Below are 11,515 nucleotides of genomic sequence, written 5' to 3'. Positions count from 1 at the left end.
GTTTCGTATTAATACTGTATGCGTGGCTCGTTGCGTCACTCTCAGAGGGCTTATTAAGCCGACAGTGTACTGTATGCGTAGCTGGTTGCGTCACTCTCAGAGAACCTATTAAGCTGATAATACAACGATACAACCATAAAAGAGGGAATAACATAAATGTTATTTTAACGACTACCTGCATGACCGCAAATGCGCTTCATTCACACGTGTCAACGAGTTGGAACATTACTGTATTGATTAGTGTGTCCTAATCTACTCTAGTATGCAGGGCAGATGTAAAATCGAAACGGAGGTCATGGACGGCAAACACTCGCGAACATCTGTCTCCTATATACATCTCGTTGTTTTTGTTAGGACAAATCGTCCTGGACAAGACAACATGTGGTCGTTTCGATTCGCAACAAGTTCGCAGGTTCGCAGTCCACCTGGTGAACCTGTGGCCCGTGCACTTAAGTTGAATCAATCAGTCTCCATTTCTCTACCATGGCGTCAAGTGCTCAACCCTCCCCTTTCTCCATCAAGCACCTCCTGCTGACTGCTCTCGTCGCCTTCGTTGGCTCGGGTGCGGAGGCGGCCGGCGTCGCCGGTAACCACGCTACATTTGGCAAGATCACGTCGGGCAGCGGCAAGTGCATCACCGGCGACCCCACCACTTACGTGACCCGCCAGGACGTGAACTGGGTCTGGAAGAACACCATGACCAAGGAAGTGCCAGATTTCCACAATCACATCTTCGACCAGATTGTGACCAGCAAGGAAAGCTCAGCTACTGCGTGCGCTGGGACTCCAAGAGCCGGAAGCTCACCAAGGCCGTGGCGTCCAAGTTCCAGGCCATGCTCGAGAAGCAAATGAACCTCTGGAACCGCTGGCTGGCTGGCTACGAGTGCTGGCCGTACGACAAGATCAGCATCTCTGTCGTCGGCTTCGCCGTGTACAACAAGTCCAGCCTGGACTGGAGCGACGACTCTCTGGGAACGATTTACGAGGGCATCCTCGACGGCGCAGGCAGTCCCCAGTGTCCCGACGAGTGCTACAAGCACCTGGGCCAGGCTGCCAGCGCCGACACGAGCGGATGCAAGGGCCAGCCCTTCGACATGTCGCTGTGGCCGTCGGAAGTGCATGGGGCTGATGACATCTCGCCAACCATTAAAGCCGGTTGCGATGGCGCGGGCGGTGACTGGGGCCAGCGCGTCTCGGTGGGCGACATGCTCGACAACATGGACCAGGAGCAGATGACTGTACTGCTGCACGAGATGGGCCACGGCTTCGGTCTGCCGGAGATGTACGTGGACGAGAACAAGCCTGCCAGCTTCCCTGCCTGCATTATGGACGAGAGCGAAACGCTCACAGACGGAGATGGCTGGCTGCTGCGCAGTGTGTTGGAAAACATCAAGTCCCGCTACAACTTTTAAACCCTTGTGTGGTTTAGCTTAGGAAAACGAATCCTTAGTGAGTCGTGGTGTTCTACTAAAATACATTTGCTGTTTGCGTAAAGAAAATCCTTTACAATTTAACCCCTTGATTACTAGAATTTAGGTGTCACTGAAACACGTAACTCACGGTACTTGTTGGGCTACGTTATGACGCATTATCGGAAGTTTTAGGGAGACGCGTTCCCCACCTCGTCCCCACCCCGTCCCTCGCCCGTCACTCTGATATGTCAACTATCTGAAGTTTGGACTTCCGGATGACAGCACATATCTACGTACTCAATACACAAAAAACACATTTGCACAACACACATTTAAACAAAATCCATTTGACAGAACGCAGCGGCACCAGCTCACTGGGCGGGGCACCACACGGACGTCGACCGCGCCGGCGCCCGAGGGAGTGATGCCCTGAAGGGCGGCGCGGTGAAACAGAGCAGCAGAGCCCGCGCCAGCGCTAAAGAGCGGCAGTCAAATCTGTACGTACAACAAGAGGGAGGGGGCTGAGCATGGATTGAGCTACTAACTGGTTTTGAAATTGGTTTTAAAGGTGAACTAGGAATTGCCTTTGAGACTGTCGCTCAGTGCATTGAGTGTAAGCTTGCTCTGTGTACGGTGTGCTTCGACAGTACAGACGGATTGCTCGCGTTCGTGTTAAACGGAGGATTCGCCCACAACTTATGGGATGGATGCATTTCACGCAGCGGCACAGCATCTTGTAGGACGACTACCCAGAGGTACAGTAGCAATTCCAAAAATCCTCCAGTTGATATGTGCGGTGCTGACTGTTTTACCTGTGTTGTCATGTAGTTGAATGGAAACACTTCGCGTTGCAGACTATCAGGTGTAAGAGCAGCTCGATCTAAAAAGAATGAGCGGCGGTCCGGGGGAACCCCAGCAAGGGAGCGCATGGCGTCCCGAGCCAAAGCCGCCAGGTAATATCCATCCACAGCGCCAGCATTCCAGCGCCCCAACCTTCTAATATGTGACTCTGTTGCTCCAGCTAGTTCAGCCATTCGGGATCCAGATCCTCGGGTAGCGTAGGTCTTAGCTTTTGAGTGCATACTGAGGGCAGAGAAGGCTTTACGGTAGCGCCGTAATGTGCTCGGTATGTCATTGCTTTTGTTGATTTTTTCCTGCCTTGAGAACTTAAAATTATACCACAGTGCAGGCTCTAGAAAATTAGAAACAGCTTCCTTAGGCGCGTATGCGCGGGTCGTGTCGGCAGACCTTGCCTCGCGACAGCGATCTAGCGTTGCGTTACCGTCCTCTTCGAGCTCAACTTGCAACCCTGGTGGCTCCATGGCACCCCAAACACAATTTACGATATGGACTATTTTTTGCTATCACCGAAGAGCTGTCTGCAGGGAGGGACGCCGTCCCCATTCTATAGTGCATTCAAGTACAGCTACACCTAACCCTAGGGAGATAACCTCTCAATATCTGAGAGTATGTATGGAGGTGACCGAGAGGCGTCCAATCCATTGTATAATAGTGAAGGGGTTGCCCAGGATAACTTACGACATAAGAAGCACGATCGATTGATATGCCACGAAACTTATGACTAAGTCGTGCGCCGCACGAAGAGAATCTCTGAAATTTCGTTACCTAAATTTGAAGAAGCAGATGAAACAATGCAACGCCATGTCTAGTTGTTTATTTCTCGTGACGTAAGCGGCGTGGGCGCGGTCGCAGGCAAGCTCTGACAAAGCCGATCTTTGTCCTGAACAGCTCTAGATTTTAATTTGCGGACCATATAGCACAACAATATGTAGATTCATGTGGTAGTTTAGTCGTTTCTTCCACCCCATTACTGCCCCAAATGGATATCGTACAGTAGTCGGAGTGTAATAGTGGGTCGGCGCCGAGGGCCCCTATGCAATTAGTGATGATATGGGATGATGGCGGTGTTCAGCAGGTCAAGTTGAGACTGATGACGAGTGGTGGCTTGATGGCCGTAGTGATGATGATCGGTCGCTGTACGCAGGTGATAGTGCCAGCGTGTGGCGACAGCGACATTGATGGTGGTGGGGTCGTTGGCACGCAGGCAGTCGAGTCGGCGTGTGGCGACAGCGAAGTTGCTGACGATAGGCGGCACCGAGGAGGTCTCGCTGGCGGCGATGATGATGAGAGCTGCGTGTGAGGGGCCAACGCGATGAAGAGTGGTTCGGTGGGAGACGAGTTGTACCCAGTGCCGCGTCGACTCGACATTGAAGCTGAGCGGTAGGCGATGGAGTAGGCGGTGAAAGCGTTCAAGTCGAATCTGCGGGCTCGGACAAAGACCGAGGCAGCAAAACGCACTTGCGTGCGTGCGAGCGGAACGTGGCGAGTGGCTGGGGAGCAGCAGCGCTCGACGAGTGACGCTTTTGACGGAATCCTGAGTCGGCGGTACTGAGGCTAGCGAGTCGACGCCAACTTTGTGGCGGACGAAGACTAGCGTTGGCGAGACTGACGTAGTTGGAGTCGAGTGGTAGACTAGAAGAGATTTATTTAGTTAGATCCCCTTCTGTCCTATTGTTGTTGATAATAAATTCGGTCGGGCGCACTGAGGCGGACGACCGGGCGCAGCAACTGGTGTTGCTATCGGCCAGCAAATGTTTTATCGACGTCACACGTAAGAAGGACGTGGACGCAGCGAGCTGTTCCACTTGCCCAGCAGCCGGGCGAGATAATGGGCTTGTCACATAGTGGTCATCCAGGGATCTATTTCTACGGTGAGCAAAGAGTCAGGAGTGCACACGCGAGCCAAGTTGACAATGTCTTTGGGCCGCACTTACGTCCGGGAAGTCGATTCGCATCTCGATGCACAAGGTCAAAGATGCCGGTGACGAGTCGAGCGGCGGAGAGACGGGCGGTCGGCCTGGTTTCGACGAGGGCGACTCTGACGACGAAGAAGAAAAGCCGGAGGTGAATCCGCCTGATCGAGACCGCGGGCGAGGCGACCATTGGAATTGGTTCCGCCAAACCCACCGTTGAAGAACCCCATGCAGCGATTCCGACAGATCCACCGACGACCGAAGGATTGGAGCGAGCCACGGAGACGACGGCGGAGCTAGCATCGGCCACAGCTGTACTACTCCAGCTGGCGACGACACTGGCTGACATGCAGCACGGACCGGGCAACAAAGGCAATGGCGAGTCCGGCGACGGCGGAAACGACGAGACACCGAGGACGCAATCGCCACCAGCGCGCTTGTGGCGATACGGGGAAGGGCTCAGTAAGTCGGCGGCGGAATGGCGCGTAAGCATGCGCAGGATGATGCCACGGGGAATCCATGCGGATTTCGCTGCTGGTTTGCAAGCTGGGGTCGGGTGGAACCGTGTCAGTGAACGGGTGCTACTCGCACAGTTTTACCGTTGCCTACAAAAAAGCTGGTCAAACAGCACCCGAGACACAATACATTGGAGGAGGCGGTCGAAAAAGCTACTGAGATCGACGACTCTATGAACAACGTGCCCCAGGGCATGATCAACATTGGACGAGCGTGGGCGACGGCGCCGAGTCGCTACGTTATCCCTATGAGCGGCACTACTGGGGACACTAACGTAATTCCTCGAGCTCAGCGGGACTGGACTACCTACTGAGACGATCGGCGGTGCTGTTGGTGAGTCGTCAGTACGACCGGAGGTTGAACAAGTTGCATTGTTCACGAACCCTCAAGGGGTTTATCATGCCAACTCAGGAACTTGGGATCCCCCGCCAGGCCATGTGTGGAATGGCAAGTACTGGTACGAACCCCACAAGACAGCGAGGAAGGTGACAGCAACCACGCCAACAACTCACAGGATGGAGACGAAGAAACTTGCTGCGATGACGAAGCAGCGAAAAGAAAAGGCCCCGCCGAGTAGTGACGATTCGGACCCCAAGCCTCGGTGGAAGAAGATCAAAGCAGCTGTGAAGCAGACGACAGCGGGCGACGGCCGTAGCGGCAACAGGCCACCTGCGGAACGGGCGAGCCCAGCCCGCGGAAACCGGGCAAACCGTAGTGGCTATACGGCGGGCGGCGGCAGTTGTATTCATTGCGGGTGCACGACGGCGTTGCGTTGCTACGCATGCAACCAACCCGGACACTTTGCGGGCAGTGCACCAACGCGGAGGCGAAGGCGGTGAACTACGCATATCTCCAACAGCGCGATACAATTGGCACCGCGGCGGGGGGAAACTACTAACGGGCGTTATAGAGGGGTTACGGCGTCCGGGTGGGAGCGGAGATCCCCTGCGAAGACAAAGAACGACAGGTGATGACGACGATCGAGAGAAGGTGACGGCGGCGGCAAGACGATGAACGAGGACGAGCGTTGATGGCACCAGCGAGTATGACGCTGGATGACGCAGAGGAGATGGACAAGAACGAGGACACTACGGAGGAGTACCCTGACGTAGACCACAAGACGAGCGAAACGGTGAAGATGACGGCGGGAGCGGTGTCGGAGACTGACGTGCACGAGATGGTGAGGATCATGAAGGGGGGGGGGGGGGGGGGGGGGGTCACGAGATGAAAGCCGCGCGGCAAGATATGTAGCGATGGTGTGACCCGCCATTGCGTCGGTTCGGTTCGCACGGGTAGATCGCGAGAATGAGCTTGCGTGCTCTGGTGGTGACCGGACTTCGCGTAGTGACATGCGGCTTGCGAACGACGGCGTCGGACTGGAAAAAGGCGCGCACGGTGACGACAAGAGCGTGGCGATGGTCGATGCAACCAAGGACTTGCGCAAAGCGGCGACGGTCAACTCGAGAGCGCTGAAGGTGACCAGCGGAGCGTCGACTGTGGCGAAGGAAGCTACAGAACGGATGCTGGAGTCCGCCGTGACGACGTCGGAAGCCGCGGGCAGGCCCAGCGGCATGACGACGACGGAATTGGAGCCGAACGACACGGGGATCGACGTCGGGTCGGTGCCGCCCGAGGGACCGATGACGGAGGTGGCACGCGAGACGAAGCTGAGCTCACGGTGCACCACGGCGCACATGGCTGTGACGAGAGCGTCGCTAAGCCTTGCGACGACAACAGACTGCAAGAACGAGGTGACGGACGGCAGAGGCGACGTCGGAGAAGCACGACAGCGGCGAGATCACCGTAGTCAATCCGGTGCTGCACGGATGCCCGGCCAGCACACTGACGGAGTCGGCACGGGAGGCGGCGACGGCGGCGAAGCCTGCGGCAACTACCCTGGGGAAGAGAGTCGTCGATGCGCCGAACGAGTCGACGGCAACGGTAGTGTCAGAGCCGATCGAGGGCGAGTCGGACGACGAAGCGCTTGGCACGTACGTGAGCACCTCAAGCGGGGGTGAGTTGCTCAGTAAAGTGGAGCGTTCACGCCAGGCGCGGTGCAAGGCACGAAAAACTGCGAAACAACAGCGAGTTAAGGTATTGCTAACCAAGCGACGGCAAGAAGAACGTGACGTCGAGGCGGATCAGCAACGAGCTGACGAAGAAGTACAAGAAGATCGCCGACGAGTGGCAGCCGCAGCGGTGGCAGAACTCGAAGAACGACGGCGGAAAGGGTGACGCGACGAGCGAGGTGAACACGCGCGGCCAGTGGGCTCGGCACGTGTCAGTCTTGCGAAGCGCCGCCGGAAGGTGACGGTGACGCCAAGGGCGACGAGCGAGAATGACGTGGAGTACGTCGGAGCTGATGACGGGCTACCGACAGCCATGGTGAAGGTGACTGGCGTCCGACTGCGGGTGAAGCCAGACCGCTGTGCACGTTGCACCGTGGCAGGCACGGAATGGATGGCATACGGCGACAAGGTTGCTGTAGATGCTCCTGTCGACTATGGGGAAGGGATCGGTGGCTTTTATTAGATGTGGTGGGCGCCTGGTGGTTTAAGATCCGCAGCGTGTTCAATGAACTGATTGAAGTAGATATGTGTGTAGTGTCGGGCTGCACCGGCGAGTACGGTGCAGGTGGCGCACGCGTGGCAGCTGCGCGGATGGTCACTAAAACCAAATGGACGGAGAATGTGGTCACACCAGTACAGGTGTCAGTGGCAGCTGACGACGGGGAACGCGGGCGGTTCATTCCTACAGTCTGTGCAGGCTCGGTCATGCTGGCAGCTGCAGTAACAACTGCGCGCGATGGATGTGCGTGGGTACCTGCAATTAATACCAGCAGCACACCGACGAAACTACCAAAAAAAAGGCATTTGGAACGTGGATCCTGGTGGACCGCGACATGGAATTGCTGTCGATGAATGAAGAGCTACATACAGCACAAGTGAGTCAGTGGGTGGATTCCTTAGGCGACAGTGAAACGCCTCTGAACGATGAAAGTGAAATATACGTGGGGGAAGCCGACCCAACTGTTCGTGTATTGCTTACAAAGCTATTGCGGGCATATCGTTATCTAACTACGAACGATAGTGATTGCCCCCCCCCCCCCCCCCCCCCCCCCCCCCCCCTGCGACGGTGTTAGATGTGGAGCACCACATTGTAATGGGGCACCGGTAGAGCGTGGCCACGACACGGTGGTCGGCGGAGATGAACGGCGGCGACATGCCGTACAACTTGGGCGACGAGCCCAGCATGGTCTACGAGAACGGCTGGCACGAGTTAGTGACGGAGGGTCGCTGGACGGAGGAGACGAACAGCGGCGACATGCCGAACGAGTTGGGCGACGAGCCTAGCGTGGTCAACGAGAATGGCTGTCATGGGTTCGCAACAGAAAGTCGCTGGATCCAGACGGTGGCGAGCACGGAGGACCGCACGAAAGCGATCTTGGCAGCGAGCGGTCGCGCCGAGACGACGACGGCCGGAATGGACGGCTGGTAGTGGCTGACGGCGAATATCTCGGAGCTGAAGGATCGGCAGCACGATTTGGCTCAAAAGCTGCGGTGAACGATGGCCACCCAGTTGAGAATTGGCAGGCGCGGAGACAAGTGGGCTCAGTTGAGAATTAGTGGGCTCGGAGGCAAGCGGACCCAGTTGAGAATCTGCTCGCTCGGAGGCAAGCGGGCCCAGTTGAGAATTAGCGGGCTCGGAGGCAAGCGGACCCACTTGAGAATCTGCTCGCACGGAGACAAGCGGGCTCACTTGAGAATCTGTTTGCACGGAGACAAGCGGACGGAATTGAGAGCTTGTTCGCACGAAAACGAGCGGTACGTACGACATTGGCGGCTTGGTGACGAGCTGATAGACGGCGAACGAGGGCGACAGCTCTCATTGAACGAGAACGAGGGACGGTGGAGTGCCGACAGGTACTCCGCAGTCATTGGGCGAACGAGGGACGGTAGAGTGCCGACGGGTACTCTGCGGTTCATTGGCAAACGAGGGACGGTGGAGTGCCTGCGGGTGCTCTGCGGTTCTTGGACGAACGAGGGACGGTAGATTGCCGACGGGTGCTCTGCAGTCCGTGGCTGCAGCTGGACGAGCCGTTGGGTGGTTAGCTGGGTTTCAGGCGGCGTGAGGTGCCAGCGGGTGGTGGACACAAAGTCCGTCATTAGCCGTGTACGTACTTGACGTGGGATCTGGAGATGGTGAAGCTGCGTGATTGCCGTGTGGCTGGGTTGAACGAACGAACGAGCGAACGAGTGTGGAGGTAGTAGCTCACGTGACGTGGGTGAACTCTCTTTGTATTGATTGAGGTCGGTTCTGGTTGTTAGCCGTGGGCTAGTGACTACGAACTACCTGAGGACTATTGAGTAATCTAGCATCTTTAATAAATTGGATCCGTTCGTGTATACGAGCGATCCGGCGCAGTAGCTCGGTTAGCTGCTGCCGGCCAGTGCAGAGTTGACTTCCAGTGCTGCGGTCGAACGGACGCAGCGGAGCCGTACGATCTGCCCAACTAGCCGGGCAAGATACAAGGCTTGTTACAACATCGACACTGGAGACTCCGCACCAATTATGTTAAAACGGCGTCGACAAGCACAGATGGAGGACAAAGTCATCGAAGAAAGAAGAAAATGTAACGAAAATGCTGCGAGCAGGTGTGATTGAGGAAGGTCAGGGCGCGTGGGACTTTCCCGTGATGCTGGTGCGTAAGAAATACGGAGAAGCGAGGTTCTGTTTGGCTTACAGGGCACTCAATCAAGAGACTACGCATGGTTTATACCCCCGCATTGATGAGACGCTAGAGGCGTTAGGCGGTGCGCTACTTTTTACTACACTAGATTGGAAGGCTGATTACTGCAAATCCGAGTGACGTCCGAAGTTCGCGACAAAACTGCATTTATTGCGAAGAAGCCGCTGCGTTGCTTTGTGCGAATGCCGTTCTGTTTAACGAATGCACCGTCAACCTCCAGCGCATGATGAATGGAGTACTACGAGGCCTGACGTGGACTACATGTTTAGTCTACTTAGATGATATTGTGGTGTACACACGCGGTTGTATTGAACGCCACGTGATCGGATTGACTAATGTACTAGAGCGGCTGGGGCAAGCAGGGCTGATTTTGAAGCTCAATATGTGTATGTTCGCAGCTAGGTCAATCAAATACCTTGGACATGGATTGGGTAGTGATGGCGTACGACCGCTACAGCGACTAGTTACGGTAGTGCAAGACTTTCCGCGGCCAGCAGACGTGGTAGAAGCGATGAGATTTGTGCATCTGGCTGGTTATTACCGTCGATTTGTGGAAGGTTTTGGGGCGCTGATGGCACCCGTCACTAAACTACTCAGGAAATATGCAGAATGGGAGTGGTCAATAGCACAAGAAGCTGCATTAGAACGCGTGAAGTCGATCCCACTACTAAACCTCTACTCATCTATCCAAGCTTTCGACAACCATTCAGAGTTATCACTGATGCGAGCCAGGTGGGACTCGATTCTTGTGTGATGCAAGATCAAGGTGGGGGATGGAAATCTGTGCCGTATGCTAGCTAGGTAAACAGAAGTGCCAAGTGTAGGTATCGCATCACAGAACTGGAATGTTTGGCTGTAGCGCTGGCTAGTAAGCTCTCCCGACCGTACCTGTATGGGCGCCACTTCACTATTGTCACAGGCCACGTAGCGTTAAAGTGGTTGATGACAAGCCCCAATCTCACCGGTAAACTTCATCGATGGGCGCTTACCTTGCAAGAATTCGAATTTGCTGTTGAGCATCGGCCAGGTAATACCAATGTGGTCGCTGATGTTCTCTCACGAGCTCCAGTAGCAGCAAACGTGATGGTGGAGGTGGACAGGTGACGACGAGCCAAGCGACGAGCTGCTGCTCGAGCACGAGCGACGAGCTGCTGCTCGAGCACCAGCGGCGAGCGAGGCAAGCGGTGCGTCTGGCACTACTGTGGAATGGAATCCGAGCACAGCAAAGGATCTGCAGCGACCTGCGGACAGTGCACAGCAAAGTAATGACGAGGGCGGACAGTCACCGCAGACCGACGATACGAGTGAGGCGTATGGCGACGTGGGTGAACCTGCAGCAAGTGGCCGAAAGATGCGACACGATGGCTCAGTGGGGCACTGGGTTGCAGCTAACCAGATGATCAACGGCAGACTGCCACGACAGCAACAGCTGATGGAGGGCATAATGGGCGCAATGCATGCCCAGGAGCCAAGCCGGTAGTCGCGGAAGTGCCGATAACGAAGCCACGCCCAGGGCGGCGGGAAGAGAACGCATCTACCCTTGACGTGGGCGGCCGAGAGGCGTCCGGATGAGCTATGGCGGCGTGAGATGGAGTTACTGACGATCCAGACGCAAGCGACGATGGTGCTGGCGACGAACGCGAGACCTGACGCGAGCGAGAGCGAAGCAGTGTGGCCGGGGCAAAGCTGGCGACAAGTGAGGCTCGCTAAACGACGGCGGATGCACCGATGAGAAATACGGCGCAGCAGGAGAAGCTGCCACCTGTGACGACGATTGGCGAGATGAAAACGACGGCGATGTCGTCGACGAATACGATGGCGACAGTGGTGGACGCCACGAAGTCGATGACCAGCGGAGCAGCGCCGATAAGCAGTTCGACGAGTGACGCGGCGCTCACAGCATGGCAGGCATCGGCACGCGACGTTGAGACCACCACGGCGACACTGAGAGAGGATCCGACGGCGACGGAATCGGCGATGACAGCGGCCCAAGGCTGACAAGCCGTGGACAGTACGACGAGTACGCGACGATGCGCAACAATGACCCGTGACGAAGCAGTGGG

The 11,515-nt window shown here is 56.2% G+C and overlaps 2 protein-coding genes across 2 annotated transcripts; both read left to right on the top strand.

Moving 5' to 3' along the window:
* Positions 1-483: 483 nt before the first annotated feature.
* On the top strand, positions 484-1,412 carry IUM83_19963 (neutral zinc metallopeptidase; the record flags this gene model as incomplete). The annotated part of the gene is made up of 2 exons (XM_067945033.1): positions 484-681; positions 753-1,412. The coding sequence occupies 2 exons, from the start codon at positions 484-486 to the stop codon at positions 1,410-1,412; spliced, it is 858 nt and encodes a 285-aa protein (XP_067780945.1).
* Positions 1,413-5,747: 4,335 nt separating this feature from the next.
* Positions 5,748-8,200, top strand: IUM83_19962 (uncharacterized protein; the record flags this gene model as incomplete). Its single annotated transcript, XM_067945032.1, has 3 exons — positions 5,748-5,882; positions 6,007-6,453; positions 7,880-8,200. The coding sequence occupies 3 exons, from the start codon at positions 5,748-5,750 to the stop codon at positions 8,198-8,200; spliced, it is 903 nt and encodes a 300-aa protein (XP_067780941.1).
* Between the last annotated feature and the right edge of the window lie 3,315 nt (positions 8,201-11,515).

This window comes from Phytophthora cinnamomi (assembly GCF_018691715.1).
Source record: "Phytophthora cinnamomi strain GKB4 chromosome Unknown Contig122, whole genome shotgun sequence".
NCBI classification, from domain to species: domain Eukaryota; phylum Oomycota; class Peronosporomycetes; order Peronosporales; family Peronosporaceae; genus Phytophthora; species Phytophthora cinnamomi.
Note: the sequence above shows the minus strand (reverse complement) of the source record. Positions and strands in the feature narration are given on the sequence as shown.